The sequence below is a fragment of the Pleurodeles waltl genome, chromosome 6 (assembly GCF_031143425.1).
Source record: "Pleurodeles waltl isolate 20211129_DDA chromosome 6, aPleWal1.hap1.20221129, whole genome shotgun sequence".
Classification (NCBI taxonomy): Eukaryota; Metazoa; Chordata; class Amphibia; order Caudata; family Salamandridae; genus Pleurodeles; species Pleurodeles waltl.
This window is the reverse complement of record NC_090445.1, coordinates 1,153,374,093-1,153,397,232: the sequence shown is the minus strand read 5'-3', so window position 1 is coordinate 1,153,397,232 and position 23,140 is coordinate 1,153,374,093. Positions and strand designations below refer to the sequence as shown.

General features: G+C 43.1%; 1 protein-coding gene across 4 annotated transcripts in view; it reads left to right on the top strand.

Moving 5' to 3' along the window:
* PALD1 (phosphatase domain containing paladin 1) overlaps positions 1–21,912 on the top strand; it is a 966,838-nt gene extending 944,926 nt beyond the window's left edge. For all 4 annotated transcript variants that reach the window (XM_069240368.1, XM_069240369.1, XM_069240370.1 and 1 more), the window contains exon 20: positions 17,955–21,912. In XM_069240368.1, coding sequence (XP_069096469.1) covers positions 17,955–18,104 — 150 coding nt within the window. In that variant the 3' untranslated portion in view covers positions 18,105–21,912. The remainder of the gene's footprint in view (positions 1–17,954) is intronic.
* Positions 21,913–23,140: the final 1,228 nt, after the last annotated feature.

The window sequence follows — 23,140 nt, the reverse complement described above, 5'->3', positions numbered from 1 at the left end:
GCCCAGTATGTTACTTCAGACAGGAGCTATCATTATGTAAAGCAGCCTTGGTGCAATACAATTGGTTAATGCACACTCTTACCATTATATTTTATCAACGTGTGTAGAGCGCAAACAGGAGTTGCCTCAATCCAGATTAATCCACTGATTCTCCTTCACAATAGCTTTTGTACGGGAGTAAAAATTCTAATCCATTTTATGAATGGAGCAATGATGTTTACCATTCATATGTGTTCTTTTCCACAGTCTTGGTGAATCATGCATAATGTCGTCCCCAAACGCAGTGGGGCATATTTTGAGATTGAATGTGATAATCATTTATATTTTCAGTGGTCTCAAAGTTATCCATTGCTTCATTCATAAGAAGAACTAAAATGTGTTATTTCTGTATAAAAGCTATTGTGAACCTGAATGAGTGGATTAAACCAGACCGAGGCATCCCTTCTTGCTCACGCCGTCCACCCTCCAACACATCCTAATGGTGAAGTGTGCTTCAACTTGATTTCTTTGATTGCTGGGCTGAAATTAGTCTATCGAGTGCAGGGCTTAAGCGTACTACTTTCTATACAAACCTTTTAGTTACCGATGGAGAGCACTCATATAGTGCAGTACATGTTCTTACTCCATTAGGAAGAGTTAAGCTGTAACTTTCAGGCCGCATCGCCTCTAAATTGGAAGAAAAAAAGGAATCCCAAACCAGTTTCAGTCTTGTTAGGCCCTATGAGTGCAGTATAGCTCAATCCTATGGCTAGGCCATTTTTTGTAAGTTAACTTTAAAATTGTTTTCACCTTGACTTTAAAACTGGATATATGTTGGCGTGCTTTATTTTCGTGCAACCAATTAAAAAATGAAACCGAATAAACAGAGAACTCTGTGAACTATGGGTATGGTTATTGGAAGCTTGCAAGATAAAAACTTTATACACTCTTAGTTTGAGGCAATTACTCTGCGCTTGGGCTCACTGGAACTTGAATGCTTTTATTTGGTGAAAGTGTTGACTACACTTCCTGTTTATATACCACACTTCGCTAAAAAAGATTATGTATCTTAGAAAGTGACTTCTCTGAATTGCCAATCAATTCTCTCTTAGACTATGCAGGCAGTGTCAGTTCTTCACCAACACTTTTTTTGGTTTATATTGTTTTTGTTGAAAATTAATTGTTGTGTGTTCTCATTAGCATGCAAAGCAATCTGGAAATGTTTACATCAAAAACCTTTTCTCTGCCATGACTGTAAAGTGCAGGATGCTTGGTGAAGCCGTGGAAGAAAGATGTCTCATCAAAGCATGGTTTCCACATGCTTACTCCAATTCCAGGACAAGTGTTCCCCACTAAGAAATGCGGCAGGTCCGACAACATCTGTTCCAACTGCTTTCCTTCTCACTAAAGAAGAAAAACACTGGTACATTGAACAACATAGTTGGAAATTAGACAAGAAGTTTGCAAAATTTTGTTGAAAGAAACCTGCCACAATTCTTGATTTGGCATAAGGGCATATTTAGTATCCCTCCAATGTATGTATGTATGGCTGATCAGGGGCCGTAGGCATGGTTAGACTGACTTACAGTGGAATCTGGCAGTGCCGAAAGGACTGGTCTAACAGGTCAGTGGGTGTGTGCTGTTTTCTTGGTTGTTTGTGGGCTTGTTTTATGGTCTGGTGGGCTGACCCTGTTGGTTCCCCTAATATACCAAGAAACATTGCCCGCAGCAAGCACAAAAACATGTATTCTTTCACACCTTGTAAGAAACTTATACAACGTGACTTTACAACTTCAAAACTGACCCAGTTTGCAGAATGTGGGCCAATGTTTTAGCTATCTTACTCACTAATGGGGTACATTTTTATTTTGGTCCCTGGGCTATCTTCTGTCCTTGTCTGACCCTGCTTGTAGGTCCCTTCATGGGGGGCCACTTAGGAAAGTCACATAACAGCAGAGTTCCCCTGGACGGCCATTCTCAGCATGGTTATACTTAGCTCTTTTCATACACATTTGAGGGGCAGTGACAAGGCACCCTCTGAAGGTTTATATCTTTCACAAGCATCTAAGCTAGATGTGTCATTGTTATTTGAAAGTATAGTGAGACTTCACCCACGTTTTTTTTTTGTTAGCTGACTTTTGTTGTTGTGCAGAAAAGTGTCCCTGTCTGCAATGTTTTAAGCCACTCTGTTTTGCTAAAACTGCTTTTCATAGAAAGAGTTGAGTTCAAGTCAATAAAGTAGTGGGTGAGATAATGTGGCACACAACCCCCAGCAATACAAATACAAAATACTGCTTTTTAATGAGATGGACTTTATACAGCTGATCTGGTGTTTGGCAGCTGTCATAACCACAGATTAATGGTACAACACTTTTAGGTTCTCAAGTGCCCAAAGGGTCATGTATCTGTGGGTAGAGGATGGCATTCATTGTGTTGTGCCCCACGTGTGGTGTCCTGGCTGCATGCATGAGCGCTTGTGTGCATCACTGTGTTGGTAAGTGAGCCAGTGTGGCATCAATACTGTGTGGTGACACAGCTCTTCATGACACAAAAGCAAACAATAGCCAATGGGCTCAAAACCCTTTTAACTGTATTATCACTGATCTGAGACGTAAGCTTTTGATTGTTTCCGATACTAAGTAATGCAAAGTCTGTTTCATGGTGGGCGTGATGTCCTTCATTGTGTGTTACATCGCATCCCATCACTAAAATTAGCATCTCCTCATTTGGTGTGTCTGTGAAATATAGTGCCATACTGTGGTTACTTTTTCCCTAATGAGAAATCCCCTCCTATTTCCTGTCCCTCTAATCGAAGAGGGTAGGATAAAGCGAGTTGTCACAATTAAACATGGCGAATAATTATTAAAGCGGTATTTTTGGAAATGTGTTGACTTCTGGTCCTGAATGCTTGGGTCCTATGTACTGATCACAAAAATAAGAGTAGGTCAGTGCTGAGAGCTTAAAGGCTGGCCTTAATGTAGATGTTATAACATATAGCAAAGCAAAAGTGATTTGTTCTGTATGGTGACCGGTTCAGACAGGAATCATGTAAACCCCCCTTCCTCTAAGAGGGTTAGTTCAGCTTCTGATAAGAGCCCATGTCAACACCAACAAACACAAGTTCCACCTCATTGAGCACACATGCGCATGAACCAATGGCTAATTCTCTCTAAGCATCTTTCTAGGCCTGTTATAAAGTGGAACAATAACTGAACAGAGGTGTGTCAACAATGAACATTTTTTGCTTGAATACCAACCTGGCTTCCACTCTGGCTTTAGAACTGTAAGCCCAATCCTAATGATATTGGATGGTGTTCCCGGCATGGCGGATGATAGTGTCTTCTGTCTACTTAATCTCCTTGAGCTTTCTGCAGTTTTAAGTATGTTTGACCACAGTTGGCTAATGCACAACCCAGAGATGTGCACGTGCCTCCAAAAACAAGCCTTGAGTTGGTTTGCCTCCTTCTTTACCAGCTTAAATTAAATATTGAGTATTAGTGAATTTACCTCCACCAGTACTTTGCCCTGTGCATAGTATGTACCCTACCTTGTCAATCTGTGCTTGGGGTCTCTGGGGCTGTTATTATATTGGGTCTCTGGGACTGGTAATATAAGGGGCAGGTGTGTCTATCCACCAGTACATTTATGGCACACCATTTTACTTCAAGACATCTTCTGCTCCTGACCACCTGTACTAATTTTAAATCCTTAGTGTTACTTCATTTGCAGCTAAATCATAAAATTGAATTCCTTCTTTTTCTCCACAGACACAAAAACTTTAATCTGACTTTGACAGACACAGTGGGTTGGCTTGATTCTTCAGTGGTTACATTAGTAAGATCATAGGGCTTCACACTTTGTTGTTCATCCTACACATAAATAGAATTGCCTAATCAGCAAACTAGTATCTGGGTCCCCTCAAAATATCAAAAAATCCTCTGCCTAGCACATCTAAAAAATGTGCTACCCATGGAGTAGTCCTCTGGACTATAGAAATGCTGGGCTAGCTGGTATCCTGCCAGTTCTTAATTTGAGCTGGTGGTTTCCAGTGGGAGGCACCGGCAATTAGTTTTCTGCTTCATGCATTTACTGCGAGCAAAAGAAACAAGGGTAAGATGGAGGAAAAGAAAAAAAAAGAAAAATTGCACAAAGGGAGCAAGCAGAAAGCTGCAAGAGTGAGCTGAGGGGTCAGGAAGTGTCTGTAAATGAATTAAAGAGGCCCGAGATGGCTTTAGGATTATGCTGCCTCAGTTTTCAGTGCTCCCCCATTTAATTGCAGCTGCCACGTGTTTCAAAGGAGAGCTTTGGGTACCGGCACATTTCTGTTTACAGATTAAGCACTGTATCCTGCCATCCTCAGTAGCTATCATCTGCGAAAAATAATGACATTTAAATCATCCACATGAAATTACAATGACTTTGTAACACTCCCTTACTTTAGCTAGCCGTCGTAAGATCGCAGGAAATGAGAAAGAGCCTAAGAACAAAATGTGTACCTCTCCAAACTAGTACATCCAACAGCCTCTAAAGCAATCAATCACACCTTCTCAGCATCACGTCAGCTTTTTGGAGCTCTATTCTTTCTGAAACCTGTACGCACCCTTCCGTAATTACAGAAAGCGCAAAAAATGCACCTCTTCTAACCAATCGTAACATCTGACAAATCGTAACACACATTCAGCCTGGAGACTCATAGAATGCGACGGCTGCAGCAACCATCTGGGACTCCTTCCATGCTGAACTAAGAACTGTACTTGCCCTTCTATAATTCAGGAAATGATTGAAAATTCCCCTCTTCGATATACACCTGGGATAGTGATCGCTCCTACTAATTCACTGGGCACTACCATGACATAGTTTCTATTATATTTGTTCGTTTCCTCTGTTTTTCTGCATCAGTGTTTGACCACATTTCCATTCCTCGATGCAACATGCTAGAGGTCCACGACGGAGAAATACCATATATCAAGAGAATTTGTAGCTTGAAATCGAAGGCCAGCTGGTAAGAATGTTGAAAGACCGGAACAGATGCCCAGTATTTCTGGGTTTAAGTCTGTGTTAGCCATTTTGTGCCCGATTCAAAAAACTGTTTGCTGGTCAATCATGCTGTTAAAAAGTCTCAATCTACGCACACCTACGTATTGAATACCCAACAGGTAGTTAGACATGCAGCTAATGTGTGTGTAAGTGTATGATACAGATGTAAAAAGGCATAACGCACATATCATAGTGCAAATATTCTCCCAGGTTTCGTCAGATAGGATAGTCAACACTGAAGTCCTTACCTACAGTGTAATCTATGTGATTTCATGTAAGAAAATAGCTGTGTACAGGTTTTACCACAGTGTTATAATTATCCAACATTACAGGCCTATCGACTTTAACATTTGATTTTCAAAATGTATATATATCAGGCCTACTATTTTTGTCATAACTATTCATAGAGATAATACAGACCTGTGGCTTCTTTGGCTTGTCACGATCACCAATTCAGGCCTACTGTATTGGGCCTAAGCTTTCAAGCAAGGCACGAATTGTAAAAGAAGCATTCTTTTTTTCAGCAGAAGCACACCACTTTTGCCCAATGAAATGTTGTAATTAAGCTATTCAACATGTGGGAGGAGCGATATCCCCTCTCCAGTAGTGTTTTTTAAAACGTTGCTCTGTAGATCACATAAGGTCTAGCAACCGCTCCGCTGTCCACCATGACATAAAAAGTGATGTGGGGAATGCTTGAATGATTCTCATCCACTGGTGATTACTCGAGTCGCATTTAGTCCATCTCTTCCCCTCCATCCCCCTCAATGTACCACCTCTGTGGAACTCAGCCATGTTTCCTTATACTCAACAGAGTGTCACTGCAGTAGCCAATGACAATGCCCACTACAAAGCAAAAAACATGTTAAATGTTTAAATTAATGAGTGGCGCAGGTGAACCTTTTTTAGTTTCAGGAGACCTCAAACCCTGAGCATATTACGTCTCTTGGACTGTTGATGCATCTGCCATTTTCCCACAGCATATTTCCCATACAAGCTGCGGTTGGGATGCCCTGGGTGTGTGTGGTGGGAACCCCTTAGGACGGCCATCTCTGCTCGCCCTGTAAATGGATATTGGCATGTTTGATCCATTCAGTTTGAGATGAAAGTGGCATGTGCCAGCTCCGATTAGAGTCAGATTAGAGAGACCGAGAGAATAGGTGTCTGCGCTCAAAAGGACACTTCGCAGGCGCGAAAAATGCAAGCCTCTTTTGCACTTGAGGCTTAGAGGGGCCCCACCCTTTGAGCGCCCACTAACCCTTGTGTGTGTGGGGGGGGGGGTGTCAATCTGCCAAAGGCCAATGATTATCTGTAAAATATGCGGGGCTTAGAGGCCCCTCTTCACATCCTAGAGTGGGGTCCCATCATTTTGCATTCTGCCACTGATTATTCGTCGAGTGCCGCTCGGGTTTTGGTGTCAGAGCTGCCCTAACATCTCATATAGGTAGAGGAAGGACTACATGCGGAAGAGGTCTGCATACAGCAGTCAATGTCTAGTCACTGTTTTATATCTAACTTTCTTTTTCTCCCTTAACTTCCTTGCTTTTACAACCCATTTGAAGTTGAGGATAAGGGAAAGTGTGCTGCCAACTTATCAAAAATTATGTGTTGTGCACAAATAAGATGAAATTGGCAGAGATGGCTGTGGTTTTAATTACCATTGAACGTTAAAATTGCTTTTCAAATTACCGATGCATTGTTGCTCCTAACTGCCTTAGGTATCCATCACCAAGGGCTGGAAACAATTAATGATGAGGACTTCTGAAGTGCTGAAGGCCTAGGTGTTGTGCTAATATGCATTTTTCATCCGTATTTGCGAGTATATATGAATAATTATAACCGGTAAGAATGAGTTTGCTTTGCACATACATTTTCTGAACATTGCATTAGGACAAATGGTTTCATGCATCAGGCTTCCTTTAACGAATCTCTTTGCTTTTAGTATCTTGTGTCTTGAGGATAAAATAGTCAGTGTAAAGGCCACGCCTTTCTCCGCGACATGTTTCCACTCTATTTACCTTTGGGCCCCCTGCCGCCTTCTTCAGCTCTTCTGTGTCCTCGCTCAGCCCAGAAGACCACCATAGGAGGACAGTTCGTCTATTGTACACTTTCCTGTGCCTAGGCTTACAATACAAACCACATTTTTTATATAGTTAAAAGCCTGTCTCCTAATAGCTAACTTCGGATCTCACTTTTTTTTTTTTTTTTTTTTTTAAATTGCAATCCCACACCCAAGAGACTATTGACATTTTCATGCACTCTATAAATGGCTGTCTTTTTTAACGGTTTTTATTATATGACTGCAAAATTCATTCATTTCAGTGAAAATATTGTTTCTCTGTAGTTTGACGTAAATACCTTAACATTTCTCAAGGATTCATTGCCTATACTTACCAGAATCAATTTTCATCAGGTGGCGAGTAGAGGTCCAATCCCCACCACTCTTTTCCCCCGGTGTAGCCAATATACACAAATTCTTCTCCATCTAGGACCTGGGCAAAGAGGTTGCAAGTGGTAGTCCCTTGCGACTATAGTCGACAGAGACTAAGTTAGAATGTCCTGTATTTTAAGTTATACCAAGGTTGTCCATATGGTGCACTAGATCTACTATCTGGAAGGTCTTTTTGGTATTTGGTCTGTACAAAGTCAGTCCAAAAGAGAATAATCCAGGGGAACGTCAAGGACAAAAGGTTAACCTCACAGTTAAAAAGAGAACAAAAATAGCAAATTTAGAAAAGGTGTACAAGTAGTCAAGGCACCAACTGCACCTTTTTCGAGTATTATCCATAAAAACGTGGAATGTATAGTATTCCAGCTTCACAACAATCTTACTTATATTCCCTGTAGGAAATGACCACAAAACATACATTGACGAAAACAGTAGTCAAATGCATCATGACTCTAGAAAAGCAAATTCCTAAACTAAAAACATATTGTTTAAAGCAACTTCGCAGTGTAAATTTGCCTTTCCTGATGACGTCATACATGGGCCGTTCTGGGATGCATGGTTTGTCAATACCCAGTACATACTGTCCCCAAAGTTTTCAGGTGTACAATTTGAGTCAAAGAACAGATCACACTTATGAGATCAAGACATGAATAGTTATGTTTTATATTTCTCAGGCACACAACAAATGTGCTAGTTAGTTACATTGGAATGAGAAACAGAGTACTAGTAATAGGCAATATGTACCAAATGCTTGGAAGTTGTTTTGTAGGGTACTGAGAACTGCGATGTTCTTAGCTCCCCTGCTGGAATCTAGACCGTCCATGTGCAGCACGGAGGAACGGATGGGATAGAGCATCAACGATGAAGGAAGAGGCATTCCCCAGGGAGAAGTATTAGAGCATGAAACAGCTCATCACACCCCTGGCCCTAGCGAGCATTGATGAGACCCATTGGTCCTCGCTTGCCATCTCACAGCCCTTGCCTCTTTTCCTACCAACCCACAAACCACTCTATGAATTAGAGTAGTAGACTATGTAATCCTATCCTACAATGGGAACGTGATGCCACTGCCTTGGCAGAGTTATAGCACTCTAGTTGCTGCAAAAAGGGATTGGTCGTATTGACACTGCCGTGTTTACTTCTCTTTGAATGTGAATGGCAGCACATTCTGAAGAAAAGTCTTCAGTTGGAGTGAAAAACAGAATGCCTTCTTCCTGGATTCCCTCTTGCTCCAGGAATGATCGGAGATTGGAAGTTTATAGATAGCCACTCCTACTAGTTATTCTATCCTGAGCTTGCCTCCTGTGGTTTCCAGGACTCCTGTGGTGACCATTGTGGTGCTTCCATTCTGACTAATAGTATTTAATGACTCTGCTTAATCAATGAGGTTAGCCTTGTTTCCCGCCTCCACATCCTGTGAATGTGTCTGTCTTTTACTCATGATCTGGCCATCCAACCTTTCACCAATAAGTGCTTTCAGCAGTCAATCCTTTCATCCTTTAACCATTCCTTAATTTCTTCTTTTAACCCCTAATTGAGTCCTTCCTTTCACTTTCCTTCGTTTCTTCTTTAATTTTTCTTTCTTCCTTTCACACTTTCTATCACGCTCCCCTTTTTTGCCTTTACAGTCTACTGATCGTTTTCTTTTCTCCCCTTCCTACTTTTTCTTTCTTACCTTCCCTTTTACTTACTTTCTATTTGCCTTTCTCTTCCTCTTTTCCCCATATTCATTATTTATCTTTCTCCTTCAATACTTAGCTCATGGGTTAGCCCTTGTTGTAGACTCCTCGGCTCTATCATGGCCTCCAGTGATATTTATGAGCTATTGTTGACCTAAGAGAGAGGCCGAAACAGAGCTAACCCCCTCTTAGTGGGACTCACGGAATGCCGCAACCTCATCAGGGGGCTACAGTGGAAATGCACAATGATGAGGAAGAGATTTTTTTTTAAATATATGCCCTTGTATTTGGCAAAATATAATGTATTCTGACCACATTTCAGTGGTGTCATGTATGTATGTACTCAAACAAGATCAGGCTTGGAGACATCTACCAAGTCTGTCCCTCTAAATAAGAAATATAATACACATGATGACGTATTCTTGAGTTAGTATATTAAAGCCACATACAAAACAAATGTTCTCCGGTTTTTGCAGTTTTTGGCAAAACATAGCATATGGATTCTACTACAAGGCCGCAATCCACAATTATGACCCTCTGCTTAATTATTAGGTTGCTCAATCTAATGCCTGCATGTATGGTATAGGGTGGAAAGCAGTGCAAATACTGCGCTTTGGATTATGTTGAAGAAAAAAATCAGTACTTTCGATTGTAAGAAATGTCTGCGATATTTTGTCTCTCTGTGGCTACAAGGGTCTCCAGGTTTATACATATCTGGTTGTCAATTTTAGTTTTTAATCACCACATAAAAGATTAGATGATTCTCTCATTCTTTGGATGAATTCCCCCCTCTGTGTAAAATAGAAATATTCACTACCAAATCAATGAGGGCTGGTTAATATATAACACATGCACTCATTCATCCATTGTGGTTTTCAAGCCCTTTTGCCGTTTAAATCAAAACTTTTGTCAAAGTATATACCTTTCTCATAATCTAATAGGAACAGATATTACTTCACAAATAATCTTTCCTCAGACATAAACCATGACTGCACTGGCAGACCTACATTGGAATATCTTCTTTCTTCATGCTTTGTTTCAGGAGCACACATAGCAAAGCAGGTAAGTACGTGGGCATCAGTTTACGAGATAGTGAGTGCTGAACATTATCATACTGGAACATTCATCTGTCACACTTTCAGTGTTCTCCTTCATCAACTCAATATCAAAACGTCAATTCAAATCTCCCCAGATCAAATATATCTTCTGGTTTTGGCCATAAATGTGGCCTCAAAAGTGGTCTAGTTGCGTTGGCCATCTGGCTGATGGTCTTTTTCCCATCTCCACTGCTCCACAAGATATTACAGATGGGGCAGCAGATGCTTGTGCGGCTCCTTCTGTAGTACAGATAGCGCTGGTGCACAAATACCACCAGTGCTATAATTTGAGGGTGTTCCCTCATTTTCATGGGGGACGTGGCCCCATGGAAATGAGTGAATCAGTTAGACTATGCGCCCATGCCATATTATGGATGCAGGCACAGAGGCAAACATGGTTTAGGAGGAGCACCTAAGGTGTGCTATAAAAAGATGGCACACTTTTAATGCCCCTTCCAAAGCCAGCCCTCTGGAGGGGTAAGGGGCCCTCATGGATCCCCACCCCCAGACATCCCCTTGAAGGCAGGTGCAGTCACTCACTGCACCTGCCTGCAATGGGATCTCTCTCCTCTCCTTGGAGGAACTTGGATCAGCTTTGAAGCAGCCTTTGCATGCACTGCCTCCAGGGCAACGCAACTTTGCTGCAGGCCTGAAGGCAGTGCATTCACCATAATAGGGTGCACTTTCCCTGTTTGTGGCTGACGCACCTGTATCACGGTGTGCCATGGCGCAAACTGGGAAAGTGTGCCCTTATGGTAATATGGACCTAGAAGTCTTAGAATGTATTCTGAAAGTGATGCTTTATGAACTTCTGTTCCTTTACAGAAGCCTTCTGTTCCTGCTGGGTTGGGAAGAAAATAATGTTTTTTGTGACCTTCATCTCCTCATTGACTAGTAGATAATGCTTTCTGTTTCTTGAGGTTCTCATTTGCAATGGAGAAAACCATGTTGCATTGAATTGACGTTTTCGATGATCTCTTGTGTAGTGGGTGGCTATGTACGTTATGTTGGCTTTATTGTCCGTCTCCATAGGCCAATGCCTACCAAAGTGCTTATTCTGATATAATAACAAAGGAGTTCTCATCACCATGTAGATGGTGATATCATGGGGAAATGATCTGCAGTGAAGAAAAGAAACAGTTGATGAAAACTGCAGTGAAAGGAAGTGGTGTTGACTTGGAGAGGGCATGCCAGGGCATTGTCCTGTCCTTTCACTTCCCAAATGTTTGTTTGAGCTCAACTCGACACACATTTTTTATGAGTTGGCCATCACAGTTCCCACTGGCTTACAGACTCCCTCTGAAATAATTCGTACTGTGCTCATTGAGTACTATTTAGTTCAAAGTTTTAATGGGAAAGATTCGAACAGAATGGCCTATGAGCACAGACTCCTCAAAGATATCCTTGAGAACACACTTTCAAAAAGGTTGTCCAAGTTGACATTTCACCTTCATAGGATAGGCTAGGAGTCAATGCAGTCTATGAATGAAAGAGACATCAACCCATAGTCATCCCCATGTCATCCACTTCATGAAGTATTGCATTTTGCTGAGTAAATACAAGGGCACATTGTAGAACGTGGTCGCCTTTACCAAAGCTAACAAACTAATCTCAAGCCAGCCTACTCCCTTTAAAATGGCAAGATTCCTTACCTTAGAACTATCCTAGGCGTCAGACTGGACCCAAAAGATTTTCCATGAGCAGTATGTCTGTGTGCCGTTAAGTGGCGTTGATCTGCTCTGCGTGGTTATCGTCATCATCCGTGCCGGAAGTGTCCTCCATGGCACTTATGTAGGTGCCACCCAAACGCGCTGACATCAGTTCTTTTCTTACTGGGACAGCCATCGCAGATCCGGCCCTTCAGTCAATTTTTGACATAGCCTTTTTCAATCCTGGTGTGGCAGGATGTCATCTAGGAAGGTTGGCTTCAAGCCCTGTGGCACCTGTCACTGGCCAATGTTGGTGACAGACACGCACACTTTTTGCCTGTGGTGCCTTGAGCATGTCCCCGACCCAAAGTTATGCTCTGACTGCCGCACCATAAATGCGAAGGCTTTGAGAGAGCGCTCCCTCAAGCTAATGGCAGCCTGTTGTGTGACTAAAGGCCCTGATTGAGAGGAAGGTCGAAATCCTCAGGACACTGGTAAGTCCAAGCATAAGAAAAAGTCAAAGCGTGCTTCAACTTTTCTATGTCCGTCAGCCAATGAGACACAGGGGTGTCTGCATTCTAGGCCTTGCTCAGTGGTTGAGCCTGTGCCTGGGCCAACTCCACACTTCCCTGAGTTTCCAGGAGCCAACGCGACCCCCACCCAACTTAAAGAATTAAAAAATGCCTTGTGCGGTATATTTGGGCAGGCTGACCCCTCCGGTGCGCCTTTGGGCCCTGCTGGGTTGGCAGGGGCCCTAGCTGGTTCCAGGTCAGTTGCTCCTGCCCCGGTGCCAGTGGTGGCCAAAGGATCCACTTCTGGATTCAGACCAATGCTTGTTGTGCCATCTCGACCTACCTTGACACCAGTCCTGATGCCAAGGCTCCTGTGATCACTGGTGCCGCCATCCCCATTTTGATCCCCGACTCTGATACAGAGCCAGAAAGACATCACTTGAAGCTGTATCTGGTGCCATCGGAAGCCTTGCCTTCCAGATTGGATGCTGAGGCCAATTCCTATGGGCTTGGCCTCAGGGAGGAATGGGAGGGGATCACTGTACCCTGAAGTTAAGCCTTATGAGTATGACATGGACTGGTGTGAGGAACTTGGTGAAGTCAGTGATCCGGATTCTTCCCCAGATGCTGGCAAGCTTCCCCCCCACCATAGCTATGGGGGAGGGAGCCTCTTTGGTAATGGTGGTGCGGTGAGTTGTGGTGGTCCTCGACCTTCAGTTGCCCTCTTTGGCAGTCAAGACTTTTTGACTTGACATAGGTGCTTCAGCCGGTAGTCTCCCCATCTGAACCGCGCCTCCCATTTAACAGAGCCCTCACAGATGTCCTTTTGAGTACCTAGTCCAAACCCAACACAGGGGGTCCTGTGAACAGGGCAATCGACTGTCGTCACCGCCCAGCTGCAGGGACCAAAGTTTCCTCACGCAACAATGTGGTGTTCCAGGCTTCTACCTCCCATGTCAACCCTGGCACATTCCCTACAGCTCCTCCGGATAGGGAATCCAAGAGGCTAGAGTCACTTCGGAAGAAGATATTTTCTTCCGTAAGTCTACCATTGCGGTCTGAACACTGCATGCTTTTTTGGCCGCTACTCTCACACTCCATGAGATACGGTTGCACAAGTGCTGCCTAGGGTCCTGGAGGAAGCCCGGGCTGTGCTGTCCCAAGTGGTAGAAAATGGGGGAGATGCAGCGAAGTTCACAATTCACTGTGAATTCGACATGACCGACTTGCTAGGCAGAGCGGTTTCGTCGATGGAGCCCCTTATGTGCCAAGTCTGGCTACGTACTACTGGCTTATCGGGAGATGTCACATCTTCTTAGATGGGCGTTCTGCTCGATGTTTCCCATCTCTTCAGAGACAAAGCAGACTCAATAGATTTAAGGACAGTTGGACTACAGCCTGGTCCTTGAGCTTATCCTCCACCCAGGCCATCCTCGTTTAAGGCTAGAGAAAGGGCTACCAACCATGCCAGTTCCCACCCAGTCACTGCATCGTGCATGCTCCTCAGCCGCTGCAAGACCAAGGGTGCAGTATCCACAAGCCACGTGGATAAGGCGGCCAGAGGTGGGGTCAGTCTACTTACCCCCACCCCGCAGCTGGATCCTTTATACCCTCCTAATCTGCCCTTTTACCATCATGGGCAGGATACATCATAACCTGCTCCTCTGGCAGTCAGTAACATTGGACAGGTTGTTTTTGCAGATAGTGTGAAAGGTATACTCCCTTCCCTTCAGACAGGCTAACGGAGGATCATCTTTCTCTTCTCAGCAAGGATGTTGCGGCTCTCTTGGCCAAGGGAGACATCAAGAGAGTCCTGATGCCAGAAGTAGGTTGTGGTTCCTATTCCCGCTACCTTCTGATGCCGAAGAAGGATGGAGGCATTTGTCTTATCCTGGACCTGGGACCCTCAACTACTTCCTAGGTTCAAGGTAGACTGTGAGCATTTTCAGTTTCCCGCACTCCCTTTTGGCCTGTCCAGCACCCCTCAGGTGTTCACCAAGGTCATCGCTGTGGTTGCAGCTCATCTCCAGAGATCAGGGGTGTCAGTCTTCCCCTATCTGGACGACTGGCTGTTGAAGGTGGTCTTGCCCCAGGCTGTTGTCTCCCACCTACAGACTACGGCTAAACCCCTGCAGTCTCTGAAGTTCACTATAAACGTGTCACACCTGACTCCCTCTCAGATCCTCCCTTTCATCGGAGCTGTTCTGGACATGGGTCAGTTTCTGACTTTTCCTCTAGTGTGGAGAGTCCAGGTTATCTGGGCTATACCACCAATGTTTCAGCCTCTATCCTGGATTTCAGTTACAAAGACTCTGAGGCTGCTGGGACTTATAGCCTCCTGTATCCTGCTGGTGACAAATGCATGTTAGCATATGTGGGCTCTACAGTGGGACCTGAAGTTCCAATGGGCACGGCATCAGCCGAATCTCTCTGACGTGGTGCTGATCTCAGAGGGAACTGCAAAAGATCTGCAGTGGTGGCTGATGAATCAGGATTAGGTCAGCAGCAGACTCACTCTCCCTTCCCCAACCAGATCTCACATTAGTGACAGATGCATTATGGGGCAGCCATCTGGGAGAGGTGGAGATCAGAGCACTCAGGCCGCCAGCAGAAAATGGACTAAACATCAATCTGCTTGAGTTGTGGGTGATCCGACTAGCATTAAAGACCTGCCTACCTTTCTTCAATAGAAGGCTGGTGCAGGTGTTTATGCACAACATCACCACCATATGGGACTGCAAGAAACAGGGCAAGGTGATGTTGTGGCCCCTCTGTCAAGAAACCCTGCATCTCTGAACATGGCTGGAACACAGAGCAATTCCCTGGTGGTGCAACACCTGGTGGGTTCTCTGACCACTAGGGTGTACAATCTCAGATGCAGATGCTTAGTGAATCACAAATGGCCTCTGCATCCGGAGGTGGTGTATGTTTTCTTTCTGCTTTGGGGAGAACCGTGGTTAGATCTATTTGCCCCCACGAGAATGCACAATGTCAGCAGTTTTGCAGTTTTGTGCGCTGGGATTTCCAAAGCGGCTCTTGCTCAGTGACACTTTTCTTCTGGAGTGGAGCTCAGGCCTCCTGTATGCCTTTCCGGCCATACCTCTCCTGCCCAGAGTTCTCAAGAAGATCAAGAACAACCGGGCCCAAGTCATTGTTGTAGCACTGGATTTGGCATGGAGAGTCTGGTATCCCAAGCTACTGAGCATGTCAATCAGTCCTCTGATCAAGCTGCTGCCTCGGGGGATCTTCTGTCACAGCAGCAGGGGAGGGTTCTCTACCCAAACCTGTCCAGTCTCCACCTTCTTGTGTGGAGATTGAGCAACAACAGTTCATAGCCTTTGACCTTCCTCCTGAAGTCTGTGGGGTCATCTTGGCAGCCCAGCGTTCCTCTACCAAGATGGTATATGCGTGCCCTTGGAAGAAATTTGTAGCTTGGTGTTCAGACAGAAATGCTGATCCTCTTTCTGCCCCTCTTTCTCAGGTTCTTCTATTAATTTTATCTCTTGTCCAGCAGGGCTCTGCTCTGGGCACTTTATGCTATCTCTGCTGTTCCTCAGATTGCCAGATCAACCCTCCCTTTTCAAATCTCCTATTTATACATTTTCTTGAAAGGTTAAGTTCATCTTTTTCCCCCCATCTCTTTTTATCATGCCTCAGTGAGACTTGAATCTAGTGTTTACATTCTTAATGTGCCCTCCCTTTGAGCCACTTCACAATTATCTCCTGTGGTTACTGACCCTCAAAATGGCTTTCCTCATGGCTATAGCATCTACCCTACGAGTTAGTGAATTTACAGGCCTTATCATCTAAGCCGCCCTATTTATCCATCCATCCATCCTGACAAACTGGTGTTTCGCCCATGGGCCTCCTTCCTTCCAAAGGTGGTCACGCCCTTTCATGTAGGTCAGTCAATCACCTTGCATCTTGATGGTCTGGACCCCAAGTGAGCATTGTCATTCTACCTTGACCGCACACGGGAATTCTGGGTGGATGGTCAACTCTTCGTGGGGGTATGTCTGTGCTAACAAGGGCTGTGCTGTGCAGAAAAGGACCATCTCCAGGTAGGCCGTGCTCTGCATTAAAATCCACAGTGCGTTGACCAATAAGCAACCCCTTGAGGTCTTGCACGCTCGTTCCACTAGAAACAAAGCTGCAACCACTTTGTTAGCACGTGGAGTTCCAGTCCTGGATATCTGCCAGGCAGCAACGTGGGCCTCCCTGCACACATTTACGAAACATTACTGCTTGGACAGTCAGGTCTGTTATGACGGGCATTTTGCCCGTTCAGTCCTGCAGGAGTTCCTTATTTGAAATTTGTCCGCAGACCCACCTCTGGATATGGTATTGCTCGGGTACCATGTCAAGGTAAGGAATCTGCAGCTAGAAGTCTTTATCATATGGAGAAGTTACTTACTTTCGGTAAAACCTTACCTGGTAGAGACTGCAGCTCATATTCTTTACCAGCCCACCCCCCTCCTCGCTCTGAGAACAGATTTCTATGGACTGGGCTACATCCCCTTCAGGGCCATAGTTCTCCATACAAGTGGTCAGTGTTCTTCATGGCTCTGCGCTTCTGGTGTGGAAAGTATTGAAAAGAAACTGATGTCAGCGTGCCTGGGTGGTGCCTATAGAGGTGCCATGGATGTCACTTCCGACGCGGTGCCGGCGACGCACGCAGAGCTGATCTATGCCACCTACCAGTTCACAGGGGTAGTGCTTGCGATGAATCTTTGAGTTCCAGTCTGATGCCTGGAGTAATTCTCAGGTAAGGAATCTGAAGCAAGATATATTCTCCACCAGATAAGGCACTACTGAAGGTAAGTAACTTTTTCTTTACATCCAAGGTGCCTTGAATTGTCATGGTATATAGTATTACTGGGCAGGTGAGAGCACACAGCAGAATCAGGGGAAATGTGCATTTACCTGGTGCAGATTCCTAGCATCCCCCACAACATAATGTCATCTGGAGCTCAGGAACAAAATCGGTTGCCACTCTCATAGATGTTGTGTTCACCTACCCACTCTCTGGGCCTTTGTAGTATGGCTGGGGCGGTTGATGATATGGGTGCAGACAGGTGTGAAAGGCAAAAGTAATTCTAACCAGGCAAACCGGTAGCCTGGAAGAGGAGCTCCCATCTTTCACACTTTCAGTACTACTGACCTCATTCTCCTGCATTTATCTTTTGTTACAGACTCAAAACGTGTTTACATTCCTGTAAAGAGCACAACAAAAAGGACAAATATGTTGGATCTGCATTGTAGTACAATTTTATTGTACTCTTTTTAGGAAAAATCACTTTCTGTTGTACCCCTCTAAAATGATCGAAATTTTGAGAAAGTGGTGTATGCACTATTGAACATTTTTGCTAGATGGAAAATCTTCTGAAATATTTGGATAATCGTGTTAAGGCGTTTTAAATTTGTCTCATCCCGAGCAGCTATGGGCAGTTCTCAGGATGCCAGTTAGCAGCTTAAGTGTGGCATTTATGAACACAGTGTATTTTGAATGCACTTCATGGTACCGTTTCTCATTTCTTCTCCTTCTCCTGCAGGTGGCCTCCAAAGCTGGAGTGTATGAGATCTTGAACCAGTTTGGGTTTAAAGAGTTTGAGAACCCTGAGTTCCAGCCTCTCTCCCGCCTCCGCTATCGCTGGCAACAGCATCACCCGAACCTCCTTCCTTTCAGAGGAGAGTTTGTCTAAGTAAAGATGGATGTACCATGCTTTTCCTCAAATTGACTGTCACGCTTTTTAGAATGAAGAAAATTGCCTTAAAGGACTTAGAAGTTTCTGTGAAAAAATGACACTGTCTTCTAAAATCACCGACAAGATCTTCTGAACATCAAAGTAACTGTGATATATAAACTTTCAAATGTGTGTTTAACCACGAAGACTTCATTGAACTGCAAACATTTAAAAATGTGCATGTCCTTGCTACGTGTTAGTGAACAGATACAAGGACCTATATTTTATATGCTGTACCCACTGGCTATAGATTGCGCTTCTAAAGCCACGTCAAAACTGCAGCTGTGAAACAATTCTGTTGTCAGTGCAAATTCTTGAAAATTTAGCAAAGATCTTGTTTTGGTCTGTATTTATTACACATTTTTATACTTATCCTTTTTATTTTGTGGTTGGTATTGTGGTTTCGGAAATTGTTATAGCACCAACGGCACGACTTCACAGTGGCATCACTGGTTCACTGACCAGGCACTGCACATGGTTCAAAGCAGGGTTTCTGGCTTTGACCAGCACGTGGCGCATATGTGCAATACTGAACTATCTATTTTGAAGGATGGACCTCTTCTAGCAAATACAGTGTTTTCTCTTTCTAGAATGAATGGCGGGCAACCTTACCCTTTTTAGGTTATACATCGCTTGCTATGATTTTTACTTTGTCTAATGAGAGCAAATTCTTGTACAATGTTGTTAGCTTAAAGCTAGTGTCTGTGGAACAGTTAATAGCTGTAAGAACTGGGGTGACATAGATAGGCAGTGGTCTACCCTGGTTTCAGTGTTCATCTATGTAGATACATTTTTTCCATACCATCGATGGAGAAATTTTAGTTTTACCAAAACCATTTTTTGCTTTGAACAAACATGTGATTTACTTATCCGTTTCATTCGCTTATGATATAATGGATTTGTATATGATATCAGTGTTTTCTACTATAAAGTTTAAAACTTCGATCATTATCAAGAGTATGTTTGGAGGCCTGCCATCATTACATCTGTACTTCCTAATCCCCGAGAAGAACGCATGATTAGCTCCTGGGATCAAAAGACACGGTGACATCAACTTCTTGTTCACATACTGATCACAAGCTATCATCTGTGAAGTTTATCATTAGAAAAACAACGTAGTTTCTATTTTTGTACTTGAAATAGAGGAATTGTTATGGTTCCCAACGCTTTTTTGAACTGTACCTATCACCTGTTATTGTAGCTATTTGACAGTAACATTTTAAATTTATGATTGAAATAACCAAATCCTCATTCACAAAATGGTTTGTACACTTTTGAAAATGTAAACTCTACTTAACACTGGAAATCCATCAGTTGGGTGAATTTTGCATTGGTATACCTTGAAAGGATGGACATTAATGTTATGGGTGGCCATTGAGAATACTGGGAACAACAACACAAACATTCCCTACGGCCTTTCTCATCCTAAATATGCATGCTGTTACTCCAAAAATGGTTTATTGTCAGGGCGTGAAAGTACCACAAGTGTCAGTTTCCTTGGATGTGGGTTTCTACAAATGGAAAAATGCCTGCCTTCTGAAAAAAGGAGAAATAAGTGAAAATTGACATTCCCTATTACCCTGAGCGAAACATTGTATTGGGAAAAGCTATTTCTCGAATTGTAAGACGTTTCATAATTTTTTCACTAGACTCCAGCACATTTGTGACCCCAAAACAGAGTAAATCTACAAGAACAGAGAGAACCATCTATGAATGGTAGATTTCCTGCTTTTTTGTGAACTGGTCCCATCTTCTTCAACCCTTTGTCATTTAAAGTGTTTTTGCAAGCTGCTTGCCAACTAACGAAGATCAGGGTTCTTCCAGCAATCAGTGCCAGAGTGTTTAGGGAAAAGTGATGGTACAGCTTTTTGACCACGTTTTTCTACGATTTGGCATTGGGTTCAGGTGGGAAATGCAATCCGGTGACACAACATGAACCACAAATGTCATTTTACACAGCTGCTCATCACTTTGTAGGGATAATTGATTTTTTAAACGTGAATAGCAAAGTATTGTCATTGTTTTTCTGATTTTTATACTGCAGCGATCATCACCAAAAACTTGTTTGCTTGTGTCTGTCTTCTATACTTAAGTTAAAATTGATAACATCTATGAGGCAAATGTCAAGCAAAGCCAACCCCTTCTGCAAAGAATGGCGTATACGCTACTCATACAAAAGTAAGAATGAGCATCTTGAAGAGGTAATGTCCATCAAAGGAAGCAAGCGTATCTCTAGTTCAACATGTTTTTTTGAAGATCTGGATAATGATGTTAATGTTCCTTCCAACATTTTTGAACTTGCAAGCCTAGCTTTTTGTGGCTAGGGACAGGCTGTGTCAATATACTGCTATTGTTTCAGAACTGATGTTGCTGATGGTCATCTCATATATAATTTGGAGTCTTTGATGAACTTTCCCCCAATGTTGAAACCCACCATTAATGAGGATTTAATAAAACGAAACTACAAACATGTCCATGTAGCTTGTGGATGATTCATAATTTGCCACACTGGACATGGGAACATGGGTGCTTTTTCTCAGTAGGCATAGAAGACTTAAAAGATAGCATGAATTTAGGAAGATTCAGAAGGTGTTTCATTGCCCAGGCAAACATAAGGTTAAAGGTTTTTGTACAGTAGAAACTGAGCACAATTTTTTAAGGTGCCCATAAAGAAAAGGTTATATGTTCCACTCTAAAAAGTGACTTAATGTGTTCTCTAATGTTAAAAAGCAGTGGGTTCCTACAGTCAGCCATAGCTGAGAGACAAATGTGGCACTGCAAAAGCAGTCTATCAAACTCTGTAGCCTAGCAGAAGGACGTTGAAGACTAATTGAAAGGAGTAGTAGCCAAAAGTATGACCCACCCTCTGCAAAATGGCCTCAACTGTGTCTCCCTTCCTACTGTACATAGCCACTCAAATCAGAAAGTCTTGTTGGGAAATTTTAATTTCTGCTCCCCAAATATCTAAGCCTTGGTGCAATATTATGCTTTTTCTTTTGTAAACCTAATTAGAGACACGTTGCATACTTACGTGGAGAGGTCACCAGTCTGCTAACGAACTCATGCTTATTGAAGATAACCAGCATCCAGTTCTAGCAGAGCGAGGTAGGAGAACAACCTCCCAAGTTGGAAGCATACACCAAGATAATGTATCTTATTTTGTGAACAAGCCACGGGTTTCTGGGTTTCCCTTCCTTTGTATGAGGATATGCGAAAACTTTTGTGATAAAAATTGCTGGAATTAAAAAAATGTTTTAATGGGTTTTTATTACATTGTTACATGTAAGGACATTGGAGGCCACCTGCATTGCATTCATAAGACTGCACAATTGATACCCTCGTATCTACATAACAAGGGAATATGCTACTAAGCGTTGGTTAGAATTAAGGCAATATCATGCATTATTTCCTTGTGTCAGCAGGGGCCTCAATTAAGACTTTTTCAAACACAAAAAGTCCATCTTAGCCATCAGCTTGTTTTCTATTCGCATACCCAACATAATACTATAGGAATCAGGCACCTACTCATCCCTATCCCACAAAACAGCCTTTTCTTCAGGGGTGTACCACTGGACCCGCACAGTGATGCTTTGTTACATTTTTCTTTTTCAGATTTTATTTTAATTTTAGTGCCACCAGCGTGCTCTTTCATTCCTCTACTAATTACTTGTTTTATTCCTCCATCATGGTTGTACCCCCCGTGAATGTTTTGAATGTCTTCCTCCTAATTGTTTTAAAAATACAAATAAAACTGCCTTTCAGTTGATGTCACTATTCATGTCCCAAAATTATTTTAATGTGTGAATCATCCATAAGCAGCACTTACGGAATATTAAACTCACTGACATTTTGGAATGCCTTGTAGTGTACCACACTGTTTCTGCAGGAATGTCAAGATTTCAAGTCAAGGCGCCATATAAATTGATGTTCCCTTAATCCCTCTTGTGGCCGTGCAACGTCTGGGGTCCAGGAGTGTTGACCTCTTCGGACTCTTACGCTATTGTTATTTGTAGGCATTGCAGGTGAAGGGGCATGAACCAATTCATAATGCAAGACCAATACATAGCGGTAAGGTAAGATAAACATTGCCTGCAGTAAAACAGGGAAAAATGTTGAGAAATGCAGTGATCTTTTAAGGTTATTTTTGGCAGTGACCCTCAGAAACCACTGGTGGACTTCTGAGAAATTTATTTATTCGCAGAAGCTTTATCTCGTTTTCCTTTATAGAATTCGGTAGATCGAATAGATTGTAATGAACTTAAAATTAGATTTTTTCAGAAATAGGTAACTGCAGAAATCCGACCCTTTTATAAAGGCCTATGACATCTGCAAATGCAATTGACTCTGCGCAAAGCTGGCAGAAAACTTTGTTTGTGTATGGGGCCTTCTTCTCAGGATAACCCATCACATAGTTCTTCAGTGGACTGTTTATTAATAGGGGCCCTTAGATAGAAAAGGGTAGGGTGATGACATCAACTTTGAGACTTTGGAGTCTTCATGGAGCCGGCCGGACAGAATTATTAAATCCAAGAATTGTTCTGGGTTTGTGTTTATCCATCGGAATCTTTTTTTGTATTTACATATTTTAAGTTGTGTTTGGGCACATATGAAAGCGACCACGTTGGGATGACTCTACAAAGCCACTGTATTTACATACATGCTGCTGAGAATACCACTAATAGGGGCACAGCGATCCCTAGAATAGTGAGATTTTGGGGGTAAGTGAACTAGTTTTAAGCCAGGCATTGCATCCTAAGAATTAAGCTTAAGCTAGCCTCAAATCCTAACCTTAAACTTAACCCTGAAGCAAACAGTAAGCCTAACCTTAAACCTAAGGTTTCTCCTACAGCTAGCCTGACCCATACTCTTGTCAAAGAACAAACTATGACCTTACACCAGTGGTTCCCAAACTGTGCGCCGCGGCACCCCGGTGCGACGTTAGAAGTTGCCAGGGGCGCCGCTCGCATTCTTGAAAACATAATGACACACTTTTA